The sequence below is a fragment of the Anomaloglossus baeobatrachus genome, chromosome 1 (genome assembly GCF_048569485.1).
Source record: "Anomaloglossus baeobatrachus isolate aAnoBae1 chromosome 1, aAnoBae1.hap1, whole genome shotgun sequence".
Taxonomy (NCBI): Eukaryota; Metazoa; Chordata; class Amphibia; order Anura; family Aromobatidae; genus Anomaloglossus; species Anomaloglossus baeobatrachus.
The window spans coordinates 35,192,536-35,217,002 of record NC_134353.1 but is presented as its reverse complement, the minus strand read 5'-3'; the positions used below and the strand labels follow the sequence as shown (position 1 = coordinate 35,217,002).

General features: G+C 48.8%; 1 protein-coding gene across 7 annotated transcripts in view; it reads left to right on the top strand.

The window, feature by feature from the left end:
* Positions 1–373: 373 nt before the first annotated feature.
* The window catches only part of SLC4A11 (solute carrier family 4 member 11), a 139,901-nt gene continuing 115,807 nt past the window's right edge, over positions 374–24,467 (top strand). For 5 of the 7 annotated variants that reach the window (XM_075346326.1, XM_075346345.1, XM_075346371.1 and 2 more), the window contains exon 1: positions 374–467. In XM_075346326.1, coding sequence (XP_075202441.1) covers positions 428–467 — 40 coding nt within the window. In that variant the 5' untranslated portion in view covers positions 374–427. Of the gene's footprint in view, positions 468–21,109; positions 21,861–24,467 lie in introns of those variants that run through there. The other 2 variants (XM_075346365.1, XM_075346355.1) reach the window with 1 other exon arrangement.

The window sequence follows — 24,467 nt, the reverse complement described above, 5'->3', positions numbered from 1 at the left end:
CACTGTGGATGTTGCTGTTATTATGGGGGCACTGGATGTCACTGTTGTTATGGGGCACTGTGGATATCACTGTTATTATGGGGGCACTGTGGATGTTGCTGTTATTATGGGGGCACTGGATGTCACTGTTGTTATGGGGGCACTGGATGTTGCTGTTATTATGGGGGCACTGTGGATATCTCGGGGTAGTGTGTAGTGTACAGGACAGCTGCAGAGCAGTGCAGGCATGCAGGGAGCAGCGCAGTTTCCTGGGCGGGTGTGGTGCGGGGCGGGCGGGTGTCTCGGGTGTCTTCCTCCTCCTCTCACTATACAGGGGTTGGGCTTCTGCTGATCCTCCTAAAAAAAAAAAAAAAAAAAAAAAAGGAAACTTATAGTGACAAGATGGAGCGGAGGAGGAGGACGAGGTGATACCGGACGGCGGCGGAGAATGGCAGCGGCCAGGAGAGTGTTCGTGCTGCAGCCATGCGGTGAGTGCGACCACTGACCGGAGCCGCGGCACAGCCCGGGGGGAGCGTGCGTATACCGAGAGTGTATACCGAGAGTGCACTGCGCGCGCATGTGTATACATATATACTATGCTACAGTATGTTTGTGTGTATGCTGAGTGTGTGTACATGCTGTGTATATGCTGAGTGATGTGTATATGTTCAGTATGTATGTATTATGTATATGCTGTGTATATGTTTTGTGTATATGCTCAGTGTGTGTATATGTTCAGTATGTATGTATTATGTATATGCTGTGTATATGTTGTGTGTATATGCTGAGTGATGTGTATACCGTGTGTATACTATGTGCAGCGTATGCTGAGTAATGTGTGTGTGTATATTGTGTCTGTATATACTGTGTGTAGTTACCTTACATATACTATGTGTGTGTATGCTGAGAGATGTGTGTTTACTGTGCATATACTGTCTGTGTGTTTGTATATACTGTGTATGCTGAGTGATGTGTGAATATACTGTGCATGTACTGTGTATGCTGAGTGATGTGTGTACCGTGCATATACTGTGCGTATACTATGTGTAGCGTATGCTGAGTGATGTGTGTGTGTGTGTATACTGTGTGTCTTTATGCTGAGTGATGTGTGAATATACCGTGCATGTACTGTGTATGCTGAGTGATGTGTGTGTGTGTGTGTGTGTATACTGTCTTTATGCTGAGTGATGTGTGAATATACCGTGCATGTACTGTGTATGCTGAGTGATGTGTGTGTGTGTGTGTGTGTGTATACTGTCTTTATGCTGAGTGATGTGTGAATATACCGTGCATGTACTGTGTATGCTGAGTGATGTGTGAATATACCGTGCATGTACTGTGTATGCTGAGTGATGTGTGTGTGTGTGTGTGTGTGTATACTGTCTTTATGCTGAGTGATGTGTGAATATACCGTGCATGTACTGTGTATGCTGAGTGATGTGTGAATATACCGTGCATGTACTGTGTATGCTGAGTGATGTGTGTGTGTGTGTGTGTGTGTATACTGTCTTTATGCTGAGTGATGTGTGAATATACCGTGCATGTACTGTGTATGCTGAGTGATGTGTGAATATACCGTGCATGTACTGTGTATGCTGAGTGATGTGTGTGTGTGTGTATACTGTGTGTCTTTATGCTGAGTGATGTGTGAATATACCGTGCATGTACTGTGTATGCTGAGTGATGTGTGTGTGTATATACTGTGTGTCTTTATGCTGAGTGATGTGTGAATATACCGTGCATGTACTGTGTATGCTGAGTGATGTGTGTGTGCATATACAGTACCTTGTGTGTGTATACTGTGCATATACAGTGTATGTGTATATAGAGACCGTAGATGTATATATGTATTTTATATACCTCCTCGCCCCACATTCTCCATGCTGTGTCCGCTCTCATCCTCCTGACTGATCACACACAGCACATTGTGTGATGTGTGGAGTGTGGGGATGGTCTTCTGTCCAGTGGATGTGTATAGACATGGATGTGGATGGTGTATACCAGTGACATGTGCTGATGCTGGGAGTTGTAGTCCGTTATCAGCTGTCGGGTTGCAGGCCGCCGTCCTCTTCTTGGTTTCTTACCTCTCCCCTTTTGTCTGTAGGATTGTGATGTGCAGCTTCATCAGCATCCGCTTCACAATAGATTGCAGACTATTGTTCTCTGGTATCAACCAGGAGGCTCAATGCAGTGGAATGATCAAACATACAGGTGTATGAGTATCTAAGATATACCCCGGGAACACTGAGGGATACCGTTAGGCTATGTGTCCACGGTAGAATGTACCTGCGGATTTTTCTGCCTGAAAATCCGCGACTTTTGCGGCAAATCCGCCCCCGCGGATTTGCCGCGGATTTACCGTGGATTTTGATGCGGATTTTTTTTTTTCCCATTCTATACCCAAATCCGCACCAAAATCCGCAACAAACAATTGACATTCTGCAGATTTTTCCGCATCAAAATCCGCGGCAAATCCGCAGCGGAAAAATCCGCAGCATGAACACAGCATTTCCAAAATGCCATTGAAATGGCTTGGAAGTGCCGCTGCTGCAGATTTTCGGTAAATCCGCGGCAAATCCGCGGTAAAATCCGCGGTAAATCCGCAGCGTGGGCACATAGCCTAAGGGTTGTCATAGTACTGAAACCCTTAATATGAGAGGGTCCTGTGCTGCACCCCATTGTGGGGATGTAAGTGTGCGCAGCTGATGGGGGCAGTGGTCCGCTATAGAGGTGCGGGCGCAGCCTGGAAGGGTCAGAGGTCAATTGAGATCTATTATTTATTATTATTATTATTATTATTATTATTATTATTATTATTATTATTATTATTATTATTATTATTATTATTATTATTATTTTTTTTTTTTTTATTTATTATTTTATTTATTTATTATTTCTATACGTTCATACGAAGATTTATTTTTTAATTTTTTTTTTTCATACTGGAAATTACCCAATAAAGTTTCCAAAAAGTTGTAAAACATTTTAGACAAATATTAGCAAGTCTGAATTGTCAGAACAAAAAAAAATAATTTTTTTTTATATAATATATAATTTTAATTTATTATCTGTGGGTTTTTTTTGGGGGGGCGGGGGAGGAGGAGGAGGGGGGGGAATGTAAACACTTCTGATGTTCTCTTCCTCCGGGGCGAAGTTTTTGTTATTTTAGGTCTAATGTTACTGCTTCTATCTAGTCAGTTATAGCAGAACCAGTCCGATCTGCCCCTGCCATCACAACGCGGGCCCGGGGGCAAGACAGGGTGAAAAAACACTCCAAAAAAAACTCCATTGTACTAGACAGACAAGAAAATCCAGTAACTTCTTGTAGTCGTCCATCAGTGCGAGGTCCTCATCCTCCTGCGAGGTTGTGCTGGGACCCGGCCTCCAAAATGACCAAAACTGGTAAGTGCCCCCCCCCCAGCAACGGAGTGCCCAAAAATCAAATTTTTTTTTTCTTCACTAATGGACTCCAATCAAAGGAATCTTTTCCTTGCACCTATTGCTTTTTGCAACTTTATAGGGGAAAAAAAAGATGATTTTTTTTTTTTTTCCATTTTTATAGGACTAATATTTTTTTTTTTATTAACATGTAATAAAAATTCTTTTTTTTTTTTTTTTTTTTTTGCAAATTTTAGGGATTTTATTTGAAATCTGTTTTTCAAATTGCATTAAAGTTCATAAATTTAATATATTTATTTAAATGTAATTTTGGAAAAAAAATTGATATGTCATTTTTATTTTTTTTTTTCCCCCATTTTTTTTTTGAGGTTGGGGGATTTTTTTTTCTTCCGTTTACTTTTTGATTCTAATTTAAGTAGACTGAACACTTTCCATCTGAAGCGTTTTGCAAGTGTTTATTTTTTTTTTAAAGAAAAATTTACTGTTTAATTTTTTTTGGGGTAATATTTTATAGGACTCTGGTTGCTGGAGCTGAGGCAGGTGGGACTCATGTAGGTCTTTTTGTACACTGTGTTGTGATGTCACAGTTTGTGCTTTTATATGGGACTGTAAGATGGGGAACACTCTGCTATTTAAAAGCGGGGCACATTGGGCCCCCGCCGCGTCTAAAACGGGGCACATTGGGCTCCTGCCCCGTCTAAAACAGGGCACATTGGGCTCCCGCCGCGTCTAAAACGGGGCACATTGGGCTCCCGCCGCGTCTAAAACGGGGCACATTGGGCTCCCGCCGCGTCTAAAACGGGGCACATTGGGCTCCCGCCGCGTCTAAAACGGGGCACATTGGGCTCCCGCCGCGTCTAAAACGGGGCACATTGGGCTCCCGCCGCGTCTAAAACGGGGCACATTGGGCTCCCGCCGCGTCTAAAACGGGGCACATTGGGCCCCCGCCGCGTCTAAAACGGGGCACATTGGGCCCCCGCCGCGTCTAAAACGGGGCACATTGGGCCCCCGCCGCGTCTAAAACGGGGCACATTGGGCCCCCGCCGCGTCTAAAACGGGGCACATTGGGCCCCCGCCGCGTCTAAAACGGGGCACATTGGGCCCCCGCCACGTCTAAAACGGGGCACATTGGGCTCCTGCCCCGTCTAAAACGGGGCACATTGGGCTCCTGCCGCGTCTAAAACGGGGCATATTGGGCTCCCGCCGCGTCTAAAACGGGGCACATTGGGCTCCCGCCGCGTCTAAAACGGGGCACATTGGGCTCCCGCCGCGTCTAAAACGGGGCACATTGGGCTCCCGCCGCGTCTAAAACGGGGCACATTGGGCTCCCGCCGCGTCTAAAACGGGGCACATTGGGCCCCCGCCGCGTCTAAAACGGGGCACATTGGGCCCCCGCCGCGTCTAAAACGGGGCACATTGGGCCCCCCGCCGCGTCTAAAACGGGGCACATTGGGCCCCCGCCGCGTCTAAAACGGGGCACATTGGGCCCCCGCCGCGTCTAAAACGGGGCACATTGGGCCCCCGCCGCGTCTAAAACGGGGCACATTGGGCCCCCGCCGCGTCTAAAACGGGGCACATTGGGCCCCCGCCGCGTCTAAAACGGGGCACATTGGGCCCCCGCCGCGTCTAAAACGGGGCACATTGGGCCCCCGCCGCGTCTAAAACGGGGCACATTGGGCCCCCGCCGCGTCTAAAACGGGGCACATTGGGCCCCCGCCGCGTCTAAAACTGGGCACATTGGGCCCCCGCCGCCTCAAAAACTGGGCATTAATATTTTGTAGAATCTGCTTTGCAATACGTCTGCTCCCTGTGAGTTTTGGCTGAGGGGCGTTTGAGGGGTGTAGAGGGTTACTCGGAGCTGCACTGTCCGGGTTGTGGTTTCTGGATGTGAAATGCGTCGGCGCTGTCAGCGGCTTTTGTAAATCTGCGCTCTTCGCTCTGTAATACCTTTTCTGCCCTTCGGGGGCGCTGCAGCTGCAGATCGCTCAGTGATCAGCTATTTTTAGGATATGACTGTGACCCTTCTTTAAGGATTTTGCCCTTTGAATATAGATGTTCGCACTGGAGCCATTTTGGCCAGTGATGAGCCCCCGTCCTGTCAGTGACACGTCTGCATTTTAAGGGGCCAGAGTTGTTCCTTTTGGTACGCGGAGCTCAGGCGATCGTCTGCAGCCCCCCCCCCCCCCGTCTCCCACGCTACCGTTGTTGCTAGGTAACGTCACATACAGGCTACTCCATATTTTTAGGATTTATTAGCAGCAAATGGGATTGTTGTTTTCATTTTTTCAGAAGGCCTCAGAGTGATGAAAGCCGGATTGTGATTGGTTGCTATGGGAAACTGCTCCTCCATCTCGGTAATCCCTATATAATGCCTCCTGTGGAGGGGCCGGTTATAGCCGCGGGCCCGGAGGCCGGTCTGCGTGACATTGGGCACTTACCAGTATCGTATGTTCTGGACTGAGGATCATGTAAGAGTCCATAGATGAGAGCCCGCTGTGGTCACCGAGCCGCCATCTTCTGATGGTTCTAAGATTATGTGCCGGTCTATCGGAATTTGTGGATTATCAGATTCAGGATTGCGCTGAGATATTCTGAGATCAACAAAAACCATCTCCAGTCTCCATCACGAGTATGTACGGACACCTGGAGAGGTCACACTCCGCCCGGGAGGGGGCAACTCTGCGGTCACACATGGTCTGGCAGCCCGGCGTGTCTACAGGTATTTAAGTGCACCCCCTTCCCCCTCAGCTTCTGGTCTTACAGGTCACGGTGTGTGCAGACGTCCTCTCCTGGTCCTGCAGGTCACGGTGTGTGCAGGTGTCCTCTCCTGGTCCTGCAGGTCACGGTGTGTGCAGGTGTCCTCTCCTGGTCCTGCAGGTCATGGTGTGTGCAGGCGTCCTCTCCTGGTCCTGCAGGTCAGGGTGGTTGCAGGTGTCCTCTCCTGGTCCTGCAGGTCACGGTGTGTGCAGGTGTCCTCTCCTGGTCCTGCAGGTCAGGGTGGTTGCAGGTGTCCTCTCCTGGTCCTGCAGGTCAGGGTGGTTGCAGGCGTCCTCTCCTGGTCCTGCAGGTCACGATGTGTGCAGGCGTCCTCTCCTGGTCCTGCAGGTCACGGTGTGTGCAGGCGTCCTCTCCTGGTCCTGCAGGTCACGGTGTGTGCAGGCGTCCTCTCCTGGTCCCGCAGGTCACGGTGTGTGCAGGCGTCCTCTCCTGGTCCCGCAGGTCACGGTGTGTGCAGGTGTCCTCTCCTGGTCCTGCAGGTCACGGTAAGTGCAGGTGTCCTCTCCTGGTCCTGCAGGTCACGGTGTGTGCAGGCGTCCTCTCCTGGTCCTGCAGGTCACGGTGTGTGCAGGCGTCCTCTCCTGGTCCTGCAGGTCACGGTGTGTGCAGGTGTCCTCTCCTGGTCCTGCAGGTCACGGTGTGTGCAGGCGTCCTCTCCTGGTCCTGCAGGTCAGGGTGGCTGCAGGAGTCCTCTCCTGGTCCTGCAGGTCACGGTGGCTGCAGGAGTCCTCTCCTGGTCCTGCAGGTCACGGTGTGTGCAGGCGTCCTCTCCTGGTCCCGCAGGTCACGGTGTGTGCAGGCGTCCTCTCCTGGTCCTGCAGGTCAGGGTGGCTGCAGGAGTCCTCTCCTGGTCCTGCAGGTCACGGTGTGTGCAGGCGTCCTCTCCTGGTCCCGCAGGTCACGGTGTGTGCAGGCGTCCTCTCCTGGTCCCGCAGGTCACGGTGTGTGCAGGCGTCCTCTCCTGGTCCCGCAGGTCACGGTGTGTGCAGGCGTCCTCTCCTGGTCCCGCAGGTAAGGGTGGTTGCAGGCGTCCTCTCCTGGTCCCGCAGGTCACGGTGTGTGCAGGCGTCCTCTCCTGGTCCCGCAGGTCAGGGTGGCTGCAGGCGTCCTCTCCTGGTCCTGCAGGTCACGGTGTGTGCAGGCGTCCTCTCCTGGTCCCGCAGGTCACGGTGTGTGCAGGTGTCCTCTCCTGGTCCCGCAGGTCACGGTGTGTGCAGGCGTCCTCTCCTGGTCCCGCAGGTCACGGTGTGTGCAGGCGTCCTCTCCTGGTCCCGCAGGTAAGGGTGGTTGCAGGCGTCCTCTCCTGGTCCCGCAGGTCAGGGTGGTTGCAGGTGTCCTCTCCTGGTCCTGCAGGTCACGGTGTGTGCAGGCGTCCTCTCCTGGTCCCGCAGGTCACGGTGTGTGCAGGCGTCCTCTCCTGGTCCTGCAGGTCACGGTGTGTGCAGGCGTCCTCTCCTGGTCCTGCAGGTCACGGTGTGTGCAGGCGTCCTCTCCTGGTCCTGCAGGTCACGGTGTGTGCAGGCGTCCTCTCCTGGTCCTGCAGGTCACGGTGTGTGCAGGCGTCCTCTCCTGGTCCCGCAGGTCAGGGTGGTTGCAGGCGTCCTCTCCTGGTCCTGCAGGTGTCCCCTCTGCCCCCCCCCCCCAGTGGTGCCACACACACCCTGCACCTCTTCTCTGACAGTGGCATAGTGGCCATGTCACCATGCAGCAGGCGGAGGAGGCGGTGACTTCATACAAGGATGCCACTGATGGTGATGGACGGACCAGATTTTCTGGCTGGACCACACCGACCATGGACGCCACCACAGGCAAGAGATTCCGCACATTGCCATCATGGCCCTCTTGGGGACGCTGCCCTGATGCGTGCAGCCTGTGTATATACAGTGGCTTGAAAAACTATTCATACTATGTGAACTTTTGCACATTTTTTTTCACATTTACATCCACAAACGTAAATGTATATTATTGGGATTTCATCAGGTATTCCAGCACTATGTAGTCAATACTTCGTAGGACCACCTTTCTCAGTCTTTTGGGGTCCGTCCTTCTTCTCTCGCTCAGTGAGATTAGTTGGAGACGTCTGTGATCAGTGATTTTCCCTACTTGTCACAGATTCTCGCTGGATTTCAGTCTGGACTGTGATTCAGCCATTCACACACACGAATATGCTTTGATCCAAACCCTCCAGGATGTTTAGGGTCGTTGTTCTGCTGGAAGCTGAACCTATGCCACAGTCTCAAGTCGTTTGCAGCCTTCTAACCTCCAGGACTTTCCTGTATTTAGCTCCATCCATCATCTCCCCATCACCTCTGACCAGCTCCCCTGCCCCTGCTGAAGAAAAGCCTCCCCACAGCAGGACGCTGCCTCCACAATGCATGACTGTGGGGATGGTGTTTTCAGGGTGACATGCAGTGTTTGTTTTCCACCACACATACCATTTTGCTTTTATCCCTAAAATGTCTTCTTTGGTCTCCTCTGAGCAGAGCACCTTCTTCCACTGCTCACTGTCCCCTCCATCACTTTTTTGCAAACTGCAGACAGTTATGGCTACTTTAAAACTGTCTTTCTTCTTGCCAGTCTTCCATAAAGCCCAGATTTATGGAGTATATGACTAATAGTCATCCTGTGAACAGATTCCATCCTGAGCTGTGATCTCTGTTCCACCCCAAGTAACCTTGGGTCATCTTGGCTACTTCCCTCATTAGCGCTCTCCTTCTTGGGATGTCAGTATCGGTGGACGGCCATGTCTTGGTCTCGGTAGGTTTCCACTTGTGCCGTTCTCCTTTCCATGTTTGGATGATGGATTGTACAGTGCTCTGTGAGATATCCGGAGCTTGGGCTAGTTTTTTCTGACCTAACCCTGCTTTACTCATCTCTACAACTTTGTCCCCGACCTGTCCGGTGTGTTCCTCGGTTCCTGTTAGAACATTGGGGATCAAACACAAACCTCTGTAGAACAGCTGCAGAGATATAGTGAGAATTAACCACACACAGGTGACTCAATTTACTAATGGATGCACTTGGTCACTCAGGATATTATTTAGTGGGACGAATGCAAAAGCTTTTTATTTTTTAAATATTTAGAAAGCCATGTATCATTTCCTTTACACTTCACATACTTGATGCTTAGTGTTTTTACATCACGTAATACCTAGTGATGAGTGGGCACTACCATGCTCAGGGGCTCAGTACTGGTAACTAGTGATGAGTGGGCACTACCATGCTCAGGGGCTCAGTACTGGTAACTAGTGATGAGTGGGCACTACCATGCTCAGGGGCTCAGTACTGGTAACTAGTGATGAGTGGGCACTACCATGCTCAGGGGCTCAGTACTGGTAACTAGTGATGAGCGAGCACTACCATGCTCAATAGCACCTGAGCATGGTAGTGCTCGCTCATCACTAGTTACGAGTACCGAGCACCCGAGCATGGTAGTGCCCGCTCATCACTAGTTACGAGTACTGAGCACCTGAGCATGGTAGTGCCCGTTCATCACTAGTTACCAGTACTGAGCACCTGAGCATGGTAGTGCCCGTTCATCACTAGTTACGAGTACTGAGCACCCGAGCATGGTAGTGCCCGCTCATCACTAGTTACCAGTACTGAGCACCTGAGCATGGTAGTGCCCGCTCATCACTAGTTACCAGTACTGAGCACCCGAGCATGGTAGTGCCCGCTCATCACTAGTTACGAGTACTGAGCACCCGAGCATGGTAGTGCCCGCTCATCACTAGTTACCAGTACTGAGCACCTGAGCATGGTAGTGCTCGCTCATCACTAGTTACGAGTACTGAGCACCCGAGCATGGTAGTGCCCGCTCATCACTAGTTACGAGTACTGAGCACCCGAGCATGGTAGTGCCCGCTCATCACTAGTTACGAGTACTGAGCACCCGAGCATGGTAGTGCCCGCTCATCACTAGTTACCAGTACTGAGCACCTGAGCATGGTAGTGCTCGCTCATCACTAGTTACCAGTACTGAGCACCCGAGCATGGTAGTGCCCGCTCATCACTAGTTACCAGTACTGAGCACCCGAGCATGGTAGTGCCCGCTCATCACTAGTTACCAGTACTGAGCACCTGAGCATGGTAGTGCCCGCTCATCACTAGTTACCAGTACTGAGCACCTGAGCATGGTAGTGCCCGCTCATCACTAGTTACCAGTACTGAGCACCTGAGCATGGTAGTGCTCACTCATGACTAATAAAATGCATTTATGAATACTTTTTGCAGGCTTTGTGTGTGTATGTATATATGTATGTATAATATATACCACCCTCTCTCCAGGATGACAGGTTGGCTGCTCGCTCTGTTCTGTTCCCCGGCTGCCGCAGCTCCCAGGGGTCTGACTCTCCAGCGACTGCATTCGCTTTACTGTGTCTGGTCCTCACCTGGTCGTCACGGTAACCATCCCTCGTATCTCTGAGCCGGGCTGTCCTCGTGTGTCGGGGATGGGGGTGCCTGGCTTGTTCCCTCCAGCTGTCCCTGGTAGATGTATACACAGCGCTCCAGCCATCGTTGTGCTATGAGCTGTCTTATTCTTTTGTTTTTATACTACTTGTCACATTTCCTCCTGTGTTTGTTTCAACTTTTATTATTATACTTTGAATGCTTTTTTAATATAACCTACAATATATGATATATAACCTATATAATATAGCTAAGAGCCGAGTGATCGGGTCACGGCGGTGCCGATAAGGTGACGCAGGGAGATTGCCCCGGAGCGGTAGAGGAAAATCTTATTTCCAAAGCATAAAGTCTCTAAAAATGCACCTAAAGGTTCAGAAGCGTGTGGTGGCCGACATGGCGGGCTACTCCCCGGCACGGGGCATCCTGGAGTCTCCTCGGACCCCGGAGAAGACGTGAAATTCACAGCAAGGTGACTGCGTGCTTCTCCCACAGAGCCCCCATTCATCCTGCCGCCTGAATTAAGAAAGGGGTCTCAGTTCCCGGCTGGCCATTCGCGTATAAGCCGCACGCTCCCGGGACGCTGAGTTTACTCCCGTGTTATGCACATTTACTTTTGTCCTTGAATCCACAGGTTCTGTTTTTTTGGAAAGCTGGGGGACAATCGTTGGGGTGCGAGCGAGCGAATCTGGCTGGCCCAGAGTCCAGAAGAGCAAATCTGTGTTGTTGCTTTTGTACTTTGAAATTAGGTGACATGGATGAGTTATCTTAAAGATGGATCATTTATATCTCATCAGTGGTGTCCGAAACAAATTGTACAGTCCATAAGATGTAACTGGTGAAGTAAGGGTACCTTCACACTTAGCGATGCAGCAGCGATCCGACCAGCGATCTGACCTGGTCAGGATCGCTGCTGCATCGCTACATGGTCGCTGGTGAGCTGTCAAACAGGCAGATCTCACCAGCGACCAGTGAACAGCCCCCAGCCAGCAGCGACGTGCAAGCGACGCTGCGCTTGCACGGAGCTGCCGTCTGGAAGCTGCGGAGACTGGTAACTAAGGTAAACATCGGGTATGGTTACCCGATGTTTACATTAGTTACCAGCGCACAGCTGTGTGTGCAGGGAGCAGGGAGCCGCGCACACTGAGCGCTGGCTCCTTGCTCTCCTACCATAGCTACAGTACACATCGGGTTAATTAACCCGATATGTAATGCAGCTACATGTTCAGAGAGCAGGGAGCCGCGCACACTGCTTAGCGCTGGCTCCTTGCTCTCCTAGCTGCTGTACACATCGGGTTAATTAACCCGATGTGTACAGCAGCTACATGTGCAGAGAGCCGGAGCCGGCAGCACAGGCAGCGTGAGAGCTGCAGAGGCTCGTAACTAAGGTAAATATCGGGTAACCACCTTGGTTACCCGATGTTTATCTTGGATACAGCTTACCTCAGCTGTCAGATGCCGGCTCCTGCTCGCTTCATTTGTCGCTCTCTCGCTGTCACACACAGCGATCTGTGTGTCACAGCGGGAGAGCGGCTTTGAAGAAAACGAACCAGGGCTGTGTGTAACGAGCAGCGATCTCGCAGCAGGGGCCAGATCGCTGCTCATTGTCACACACAGCGAGATCGCTAATGAGGTCACTGCTGCGTCACAAAAAGCGTGACTCAGCAGCGATCTCGGCAGCGAGCTCGCTGTGTGTGAAGCACCCCTAAGAGAGTAAAGACCCATTGAAGTGAGACCTCCTGGTGTGGACAGGTAATAACAGCATTGTATGTTCATTGAAGTGAGACCTCCTGGTGTGGACAGGTAATAACAGCATTGTATGTTCATTGAAGGTGAGACGACCTGGTGTGGACAGGTAATAGCATAGTATCTTCATTGAAGTGAGACCTCCTGGTGTGGACAGGTAATAACAGCATTGTATGTTCATTGAAGTGAGACCTCCTGGTGTGGACAGGTAATAACAGCATAGTATCTTCATTGAAGGTGAGACGACCTGGTGTGGACAGGTAATAACAGCATAGTATCTTCATTGAAGGTGAGACGACCTGGTGTGGACAGGTAATAACAGCATAGTATCTTCATTGAAGGTGAGACGACCTGGTGTGGACAGGTAATAACAGCATAGTATCTTCATTGAAGGTGAGACGACCTGGTGTGGACAGGTTATAACCGCATAGGAATGCTTGGCAAAGACAGCCAGATTGAGATTCGTTTACGCAGAGGAGGAGAACTGCCTTTCCAGGCATAAGCTTCCTCTCATTAAAGCATCTTTGGTGGACAAGGTCTCTGGTATGGAAATATAAATGTTTGGATTTGCATCAATTTGATTTTTATGGGAGATATATTTTTGGTGTCGTAGTGAGGGGACAAACAGAACACATTCACTCACGTCACCATAAGGCCGGCCGATCCCTTCCAACTTAATATCAGATACATACCATGTTTCATCTCCATAGAAAGATAAAATCATGATTAGAAACACCTGGGACCTCCAGGGACAAAGATATCATCCTGTTGGAGTTGGACTCCTAAAAATTTATCAAAGGGAGGTATATAAGCATAATTTTGATCTAATAAACTGTAATTGGGTTTGGTCCTTAGAAGATACGGCTTTTTGTGGGTTCTGTCTGTTTTTACTAAGGGTACCTCCCTCCTCTAAGCATTGAAGCCATTGTTGGTTTAGTGATTTCTTTTGTTTACCCATCCCTTTTTTTTTAATGTAATTGTTTACACTGTATTGTGTTGTATCCTCTTTATGTATATTTTTATAAACATTGACTAGTTTTGGATTAAATATATCAAATTTACCAGCTTTGTTCCTTTTGCTCTATAAAACGCATCCCCGAAGCCATACCTGTAAAGTGTATTCAGACGGTGATTGTAGTAGTTAAAAAAACAATTCCACAGCATAGATTATATATATTTATACAGTACGCTGCCTTTGGATTCCCCAATAATCAGCCTAGTGATGGAAACAGCCATGGCCTCGCCTATTAATTGTCCTGACGGTAGGGGGCAGCAGAGGGCTGTTCATGACAGGTGGGGTCTGACATGCGGCATTGCACTTTTACATCTGGTCCTGTGCAGCATTGTCTGTAAACCTTCTCTGATGTTATGTCTACATGTCCCCCCCCCTCCACCTGACACGTGGAAGGACAGTACAAGGATCGGACATATCGGATTTCAGCATGTGTGACCCTTATCTGCTTTTCTGCAGAGCCCGATGTAGGTGACTGGAGCAGGGAAGCAGCATCGTTTGCATTATTTTGTACAAGCGATGAAGGTGACGATTACGCCCCCCCCCCAACATATGAAGGGTTCCTGTGTACAATTCTAGCAAAAACTTGGCGAAACAATACTGCGTATTCCAGGTGATCCGGTGAAGTCGGCTGCTTTGTTCTGGAGCTCGCCACTGCCCTGAGCCGCGCGCTTTGCCTGTCTCTGATCATTTGATAGCCTATGGCATCAGCTGGTCGCGTGGCAATATAAAACCTGCGCTCTTTGTTCTGCAGAAGTTCTTTCCCCCAGAGATAATAAACCAAAAAGGGAAACATCTGTTGTGTGAGGAATGGTGAGTCTGCGAAACCTGACGAGTCAAATTCCTCTTTATAGAGGGCGATCTGTCATGTCTGAGATCCCAGCACCGAGAATCTGTCACGGTCACCTGCCTGGCCGGAGGCGGTGGGCGATCCTGCCTGGCCGGAGGCGGTGGGCGATCCTGCCTGGCCGGAGGCGGTGGGCGATCCTGCCTGGCCGGAGGCGGTGGGCGATCCTGCCTGGCCGGAGGCGGTGGGCGATCCTGCCTGGCCGGAGGCGGTGGGCGATCCTGCCTGGCTGGAGGCGGTGGGCGATCCTGCCTGGCTGGAGGCGGTGGGCGATCCTGCCTGGCTGGAGGCGGTGGGCGATCCTGCCTGGCTGGAGGCGGTGGGCGGTCCTGCCTGGCAGGAGGCGGTGGGCGGTCCTGCCTGACGCACTCGCCACATTTGTATCTTCGTTGCCTCATTTTTAACTTTTTTTTCTTTCCTTTTTCTGCCTCGCTTACGCCTTTTTGTAACCTCCCTCTTGTTTTGCTCTCCAAATGTGTAATATCACACTTGATGCCAAATGTGTAGCCTCCTGCCTGCTCGCTTGCCACATTTGTAAATTCCTGCCTGACTTTGTCTCAATATCTGTATCCTCCCACTACTTCAACAATTGCTTCATTTGTAACTTCCCATCTAAAGCGCCATGTTTGTATACTCCTGTCTGGCTCGCCTCATTAATAGCCTCACTCAAAGCTTGCTAGCCACATTACTAACCTCCCTCCAATCTCGCTTGCTTCATTAGTAGCCTCCCACCTAACTCGTGTGCCACATTAATACCCTTTTATCCTGCCCAGCTTGCTTGCCACATTGGTAATATCCTTCCTGCCTGGCTCGCTTGCTTGCTGCATTAGTACTTCCTGGCTCGCTTGCTTGCCACATAAGCAAGCCAGGAAGAAGAGAGCTTACTAATGTGGCAAGCAAGCCAGCCAGGAAGAGAGCTTACTAGCTTGTCACATTAGTAAACTCTCCTCTTCCTGGCTCGCTTACCTGCCACATTAGTAAGATCTTTCTCCTGGCTCACTTGCTTGCCACATTAGTAAGCTCTCTTCTTCCTGGCTCCCTTGCTTGCCACAATAGTAAGCTCTCTTTCTCCTGGCTCGCTTGCTTGCTGCATTAGTAACTTCTCTCTTGCCTGCCTGGCTCGCTTGCTTGCCACAATAGTAATGCCTCGCTTAACACAATTATTTACCTCATGTCTCACGGTACTCGTTTGCCACAATTCGTAACATCTCACTTGCCGCAGTAGTAACTTTGTCTCGCTTGCATCCCACATTAGCAAGCGCTCTCTTGCCTTGCTCGCTTGCTTGCCACATTAGTAACCTCCCTCTGGCCTTGTTCGCTTGCTTGCCACATTAGTAACCTCCCTCTTGCCTTGCTCGCTTGCTTGCCACATTAGTAAGCTCTCTTGCCTCGCTCGCTTGCTTGACACATTAGTAACCTCCCTCTTGCCTTGCTCGCTTGCTTGCCACATTAGTAAGCTCCCTCTTGCCTTGCTTGCCACATTAGTAACCTCCCTCTTGCCTCGCTCGCTTGCCACATTAGTAAGCTCCCTCTTGCTTTGTTCGCTTGCTTGCCACATTAGTAACCTCCCTCTGGCCTTGCTTGCCACATTAGTAAGCTCCCTCTTGCCTCGCTCGCTTATTTGCCCCATATTAAACCAATGTCTAACCATTAATAATTATGACCCTTCTAGTCGATGGTCTTCTCTTGGCCGTGTCTCGCCCCTCACCACACGGCGTCGTGTCTTCACTGCGCAGATTGCAACCTCCTTTGTATAAATCGTGGTACAGTGAGTAAATATGGTGTAGTGCGGAGATGTGCGCTGCATCCTCCTGTATATTGCATGATGATCTGGCATCTCGGGAGACGGCTCCGGACCGTTCCTGCATTATTTAGCGTTATCAATATTCACATGGAGACGGCGCTCGCTTTTTCCATATTTCATCTCACTTTGGTATCGGATCAGAAAACGATTCAGCACTCTGCAGCCGCGGTCCTCTGCTTCATCAGTGGAGAGTCCGGCGGCTGCATCCCACCGGACGGTGGCGGGATATGCAACTATCGGCCATCTGTGGATATCTCACGTATGTCTAAGGAGGGAATACCCCTACAGTGATGAAAATGGGGGGTCTTCGGGATTCATCCTACTTTTTTTTGGTTTTGTTTTGTTCAATCTTCACCCCCTCCCCCCCCCCCCCCCCCCTCTTGTTTTGGCATATGGCTAGGAGGATGCACCGTCACTTTTTGCTCTCTTTTTGCACGCTCTGATGAAGAGCAAATCTGCACACCCAGGATATACACAATCACTTCCTTTATCTCTGGCTCCGGCCCATGTACATGAGCAAACACAGAGTGTGCATATTAACCCCTTCATATTGAGTATTCCGTGGCTTGTGGACTAATGCAGCATATCCCATATCGGGTTTTGGATAATATGTATGTATGTATGTATGTATGTATGTATGTATGTATGTATGTATGTATGTATGTATGTATGTATGTATGTATGTATATATATATATATATATATATATATATATATATATATATATATATATATATATATATATATATATATATATATATATATATATATATATATATTATTAATATAATATAAGTGTGTGTATGTACATCTCCTTCTGGAAAGTTGGCAATTAATTATGGTTCATTCCTACTCCAGCTGTTTGTGCTGCAGAGCTGCTCTTCCTACTAAACCATCCCATCAATGGACATTTTGGAGACAGTAGGACGATGTTTAGTCATCCACACAGTCACCTACAGAGGTGGTTCAATTCCCAGTTCCCTGTGGACGTTGTAACCCCCCTCCCCAAAAAACCCCAAAACAGATCACCTATAATCTGGTGTGAAACAGCGGGCAGGAAAACTTCTGTAAGTATGAGACAGAAGCAGCGCTCTGCATAGTTCATAAAGGTCCACCTGTGGTTACATACAGCGGTCTCCTGTAGTAAGAGCAGCTCTGCAGCACAAACTGCTTAATGGAGATCCACCGTGATGTGCAAATCAGATTGCTTCTGATGTCCATTACCTTCTTTATTAGGGTCAAGCTGAAGTATTTGGGTTTGGTTATTGTAGTAGGACATATATCCGGTAGTGCAATGATACTGGAGGATATACCACTTCTCTGGTAGTTACTGATGATTTGGTACAGGAAGTCCTTGTGTCTTTATATATAGATCCTCGAGATGTTGTGGTGTAAAGCAAAGGTACAAAAGGCCCGATCGCTCCCCACAGTAGCAGCAACACTCCCCAACTCCAGTAGCCTCTGCACCAGCTATTCTGGCTGTGAGCGTTATGTGCTTCCAGCAGCCTCTGCACCAGCTATTCTGACCACGAGCATTATGTGCTTCCAGCAGCCTCTGCACCAGCTATTCTGGCTGTGAGTGTTATGTGCTTCCAGCAGCCCTAGCACCAGCTATTCTGGCTGTGAGCATTATGTGCTTCCAGCAGCCCTGGCACCAGCTATTCTGGCTGTGAGTATTATGTGCTTCCAGCAGCCTCTGCACCAGCTATTCTGGCTGTGAGTGTTATGTGCTTCCAGCAGCCTCTGCACCAGCTATTCTGGCTGTGAGTGTTATGTGCTTCCAGCAGCCTCTGCACCAGCTATTCTGGCTGTCAGTGTTATGTGCTTCCAGCAACCCTAGCACCAGCTATTCTGGCTGTGAGCATTATGTGCTTCCAGCAGCCTCTGCACCAGCTATTCTGGCTGTGAGTGTTATGTGCTTCCAGCAGCCCTAGCACCAGCTATTCTGGCTGTGAGCATTATGTGCTTCCAGCAGCCCTGGCACCAGCTATTCTGGCTGTGAGTATTATGTGCTTCCAGCAGCCTCTGCACCAGCTATTCTGGATGTGAGTGTTATGTGCTTCCAGCAGCCTCTGCACCAGCTATTCTGGCTGTGAGTGTTATGTGCTTCCAGCAGCCTCTGCACCAGCTATTCTGGCTGTCAGTGTTATGTGCTTCCAGCAACCCTAGCACCAGCTATTCTGGCTGTGAGCATTATGTGCTTCCAGCAGCCTCTGCACCAGCTATTCTGGCTGTGAGTGTTATGTGCTTCCAGCAGCCTCTGCACCAGCTATTCTGACCACGAGCATTATGTGCTTCCAGCAGCCTCTGCACCAGCTATTCTAGCTGTGAGCATTATGTGCTTCCAGCAGCCTCTGCACCAGCTATTCTAGCTGTGAGCATTATGTGCTTCCAGCAGCCTCTGCACCAGCTATTCTAGCTGTGAGCATTATGTGCTTCCAGCAGCCTCTGCACCAGCTATTCTGGATGTGAGTGTTATGTGCTTCCAGCAGCCTCTGCACCAGCTATTCTGGGTGTGAGCATTATGTGCTTCCAGCAGCCTCTGCACCAGCTATTCTGGCTGTGAGCATTATGTGCTTCCAGCAGCATCTGCACCAGCTATTCTAGCTGTGAGCATTATGTGCTTCCAGCAGCCTCTGCACCAGCTATTCTGGATGTGAGCATTATGTGCTTCCAGCAGCCTCTGCACCAGCTATTCTGGCTGTGAGCATTATGTGCTTCCAGCAGCATCTGCACCAGCTATTCTGGATGTGAGTGTTATGTGCTTCCAGTTCCAGCAGCCTCTGCACCAGCTATTCTGGCTGTGAGCATTATGTGCTTCCAGCAGCCTCTGCACCAGCTATTCTGGCTGTGAGCATTATGTGCTTCCAGCAGCCTCTGCACCAGCTATTCTAGCTGTGAGCATTATGTGCTTCCAGCAGCCTCTGCACCAGCTATTCTGGCTGTGAGTGTTATGTGCTTCCAGCAGCCTCTGCACCAGCTATTCTGGCTGTGAGCGTTATGTGCTTCCAGCAGCCTCTGCACCAGCTATTCTGGCTGTGAGCGTTATGTGCTTCCAGCAGCCTCTGCACCAGCTATTCTAGGTGTGAGCATTATGTGCTTCCAGCAGCCTCTGCACCAGCTATTCCGCCCCTGATTTTCGCCCTTCCTGCCGCTGTACCCGGCGGTGGGTTAATGGCACCGCGCCCCCACCTCGATCGTAGGACCTGTCAGTTACTGGAAGTGGCTAACACATTGATCTGATTACAGGAGACATCTGTACAATGTATATACAGCAGTACCCCCGATCAGAGCCGTACATCGCACTACCCCCTGCGGTGCCTTTGGGGGGGGGGGAGATGAGTGACCCCCATAAAATCAGAGGGTTACCCAGCTTTCCCAGACTCCTGAGCGGCTAGACATTTGTCTGTCTTATGGCAGCTATGGGGGAAGAAGTGGCAGTCACACTGACTGGGCGCAGATATTGCCACCCAGCTTTCCCAGGATCAGCTAAGGAGCGGCTGGTCATTATTTATCCGCACGTTCCCACCCAAAATGATGCAAAAAGCCTCCAGAAATAGATGCGGAACGGAAACCTCTTTTGCATGAAATCAGAGGGAAGGTTCTTGTTTTGCATCGAGCGCCGTCTACATGCAAAACCTCAGTAATCGAGCCCTGCGCCCACGAGATCCCGGGGATTTAAAGGGAACCCAGCCTTAAAGGGCCAGCGTGTAATAGAGCAGCCAGGAATCTCAGAAATGGGGAGACTGGGAATACAGGCGGCTTTCTCCAGGCTGTCTGTGTTTTTTTTTTTGTAGCTGAGCTCCATTAAAGTGAATGTGGCAGAGTTGTAATACCACATACAGCCTGTAGATTGGGGAGGCGCTGTTTTTTGGAGAAATCAAAAGACCGCAACGTTTTTTCTCTAGGTATTAAGTTGCAATGTGTCCGGTCAGGGGGGAGTTTTGCAGATTTGCACTTATATCATTGTTGATGGCACCAGATCTCGTCCACGTTTGTATTTTCCAAATAGGGGGGAAAAACAAGAATTTATTTTATTTATTTTTATTTTTTGTTTGTTTTTTGCGCCTCGTTGTTCCCCTGATTTGGGCTACTCCGTTGCAACGTGGAATCTAATTAGTCAGTGCTGCAACTGTCACATTGCATCCAAATCTCTTAAATTTTGTGTGACTGGTTGCATTTTGCACAACTTTGCTCCCGTGAACATCAATGGAAGCCGTGCACAATTGCGACTCCAATGATGCCATATCCGTAGCCCAATTTGCCCTGTATCATGTGGACTTCACTATGTCGTAGCTATGCCTAAGTATCTGTCCGGGAGGGGTGGTCCCGAGGGGATCCAAGTGATCACAGGTTGCATTTTGCACGAAATTGCTCCCGTGGACATCAATACAAGCCGTGCACGATTGCGACTCCAATGATGCGATATCCGCAGCCCAATTTGCCCCGTATCATGGTGACTTCACTGTGTCCCAGGATCTGTCCAGGGGGGTGGTCTCGATGGAGTGATCACAGGTTGCATTTTGCACGACTTTGCTCCCGTGGACATCAATGGAAGCCGTGCACAATGATGCGCCATCCACAGCCCAATTTTCCTCGTATCATGGTGACTTCACTATGTCGTAGCTAAGTCTCAGGATCTGTCTGCTGGGGGTGGTCCCGGGGGGTCCTAGTGATCAGACGGGTTGCATTTTGCACGCCATTGCTCTCGTGGACATCAATACAAACCGTGCATGATTGCGATACCAATGAAGTGATGTCCGCAGCCCAATTTGCCCCGTATTATGGGGACTTCACTGTGTCCCAGAATCTGTCCGGGGGTGGTCTCGGAGGGGGGGGGGGTGTCCTAGTGATCAGACGGGTTACATTTTGCACGACTTTGCACCGTGGACATCAATACAAGCCGTGCACGATTGCGACTCCAATGATGTGCCATCCGCAGCCCAATTTGCCCCGTATCATGGTGACTTCACTATGTCGTAGCTATGTCTCAGGATCTGTCCGCTGGGGGTGGTCCCGGGGGGGTCCCAGTGATCAGGCAGGTTGCATTTGAACCCTTTCCGACCGTTTCTGGCCCCCCCTGAGATGCGTCACCAGATGTGCCTGGCGGTCTCCTATCTCTCCCCTCCACTCAGCCGCGCTCAGCAGTCATGGCAGTGGGGATGTCATGGACGGTGGCCGTCGGCACAGATAACCCAGCCTTCTCACACGTCGTTCTCTGAATGCAGAGACCCCCAGGTCTTCTCTATCCATTTCTATACCAGGTCTGTCTCTGGAGCCCCCGGATCGGCTCACCTCTCCGGGAAGGATGTAGATACGCTGAGGCTCGGCGTGCGGTTGCCGTCTCCATCCAGCAGCGGTTGCCCCTCCCTGCAGTCTGCGAGCCCCCGGCATCCTCGTACCTTGCATATGGGGTCTGTGCACTTGCTCTGCCATCTGCTCGGGATCCGTGGGCACACACGACTTGGCTTCCCGCACGCTGTGTCACTTCCATTACTCAGCTGATCCTCCTCTATTGATCAGATGCTGGAATGTGGCTCGGGCTGAATTCTTGGCTCCGAGTCCCTTTATTCTTTCGCATCGACCTCTCCTGGCTTCATCCTTTTTTTTTTTTTTTTTTTTTTTTTCCTCCGGTCACTGGTCAGGACTGGTAGCAGGGATGGATCATCCTAGTAAACTATGATAACTCCACCTTGTTTCCCTGCACGCCAATAGCGTCCTATTCGGAGATGCTCTGCCTTCGATAACATCCCCCCCCTTCTACCCCAGCACCTCCTGTGGCCCCTTAAATCCTAGTCTTGTTTTTCCTTCCACCAAGTTTGTAGGAGCCAGGATTACTTTTTAGTCTTTTTCTATTTTTTTTCATATTCTTACCTCTGTCATCCAAGGTGAGTTGCGCCTCTTGTTAGATCTACTGTTTGCATTGCACTTTTTTGGATGGGTCAGGGGGATATTTGCACCTTGCTCGGAGACCTTTTTGCATGGGGCTGATTCATTGTGTAAAATGTTCTTGTGTTTGTTATGGGGGAGGTCAGTTCCAGCTGTGCTGTTCCAGTAAATGACTCCTCGACTTCTGGGCAGTGCACAATGAACAGGTTGTGGATTTTCTTCTGTGGTTACTGCTATATAAACCTTCTAGATACCAATATCCATTTGTTTCCCTAACCCGTTAGGATCCCCTTATCATGTAAGACCAATGTCATGTACGTCTTTACCCTCACATTTTGTCATGTTATCCTTTTGCTGAGTTAATATGAAATCTATAGCTATTTTTGAAAATAGGGGCCAGTAATGGGGTCCAGTTTTTCCCCTAGAATGTATTATAGCTCTGTTATTGATTTGTTCCCCTAACACCTTATGATCCACTTAGGGTAAAGACGTACATGACATTGGTCTTATACGATCACATTTTGTCATGTTATCCTTTTGCTTAGTTAATATGAAATCTTTAGCTATTTTTGAAAATAGGGTACAGTAATGGGGTCCAGTTTGTCCCTTAGAACGTATTGTAGATCTGTTTATTGATTTGTTCCCCTAATGCCTTATGATCCCCTTATCATGTAAGACCATTGTCTTTTACATATTTACTCACATTTTTTCATGTTATCCTTTTGGTGAGCTAATATGAAATCTATAGCTATTTTTGAAAATGAGGGGCCAGTAATGGGGTCCAGTTTGTCCCCTAGAATGTATTATAGCTCTGTTATTGATTTGTTCCCCTAACGCCTTATGATCCACTTGGGGTAAAGACGTACATGACATTGGTCTTATACGATAAGTGGATCATAAGGGGAAGTTAGGGGAACAAATCAATAACAGATCTATAATACATTCTAGGGGACAAACTGGACCCCATTACTGGCCCCTATTTTCAAAAATAGCTATAGATTTCATATTAACTCAGCAAAAGGATAACATGACAATGTGAGGGTAAAGACGTACATGACATTGGTCTAATACGATCACGTTTTGTCATCTTATCCTTTTGCTGAGTTAATATGAAATCTATAGCTATTTTTGAAAATGGGGGGGGCAGTAATGGGGTCCAGTTTGTCCCCTAGAATGTATTAGCGCTCTGTTATTGATTTGTTCCCCTAACGCCTTATGATCCCCTTATCATGTAAGACCAATGTCTTTTACATATTTACTCACATTTTTTCATGTTATCCTTTTGGTGAGTTAGTATCTTTTTGAAAATGGGGTACAGTAATGGGGTCCAGTTTGTCCCTTTAGAACGTATTATAGATCTGTTATTGATTTGTTTCTCTAACGCCTTATGATCCCCTTATCATAAAAGATCAATGTCTTATACATCTTTATCCTCCATATTTTGTCAAGTTATCCTTTTGGTGAGTTAATATGAAATGTATAGCTTTTTTGGAAATTGGGGTACAGTAATGAGGTCCAGTTTATCCCATAGAACGCATGATGGATTGTTAAGTCATTAAAGGGTTAATAGTACATTACTCGCTTCGGCTCCCATTGCAATTCAGAAATCAATGTTTATTGATGATTCAGCCAAAATTTTCACTTAAACAATTTAGTACCACGGACTGTTTGTCGGATCCCATCGTTGTCCTTTTGCAAATTTTTTTTTTTTATCAGACCAATGTTATGTATGTTTTTACCCTCACATTTTGTCATGTTATCCTTTTGGTGAGTTAATATGAAATTTATAGCCATTTTTGAAATTAGAGGACAGTAATGGGGTCCAGTTTGTCCCATAGAATGCATGATAGATCTGTTATTTGTGTCCCTAACATCTTGTCATATAAGACCAATGTCTTATACATCATTACTCTCCATATTTTGTCATGTTATCCTTTTTGGTGACTTAATATGAAATGTATATCTATTTTGGAAATTAGGGGACAGTAATGGGGTCCAGTTTATCCCATAGAATGCATGATAGATCTGTTATTGAGTCATTAAAGGGTTAATGGTATATTGCGCACTTCTGGCTCTCATTGCAATTCAGAAATCAATGTTTATTGATGATTCTTCCAGAGTTTTCACATAACAAACCATTTAGTACCATGAACTGTTTGTCGGATCCCATCGTTGTCCTTTTGCAATATTTTTTTTTTTTTTTTATTGGCATAATAATGTTACATTAGTTTAATGCTACACACTTCAGCTTGTACGGTAGCTGACAGATGAGGAGATAAGGATTAAGTGTACCGGGGATGATCCCGGAAGGCAGTGGTTTGCACAGTGTCACAGATGTCCTGTTCACACACGGGCGATATATATTATGAGGGGTTTCCAGAGATTGTTGGCCGGCTGTGGGTTGTAGCAGCATCCTGCAGGATGACTGGGACCCGCTCGCGGTTTCCCACTGTCTTTTAACACTTGATTGAGACCTCGTCTTTGGGAAACAGACTGGATTTAGCGGTTCTATTTCCAGGTCATTTGTGCATATTTATTTATGTAAGGTCACATACTTTTTCAATGAATCGGTTATAATCTTCTCCTCGGAGGATCTGTTTAGAACA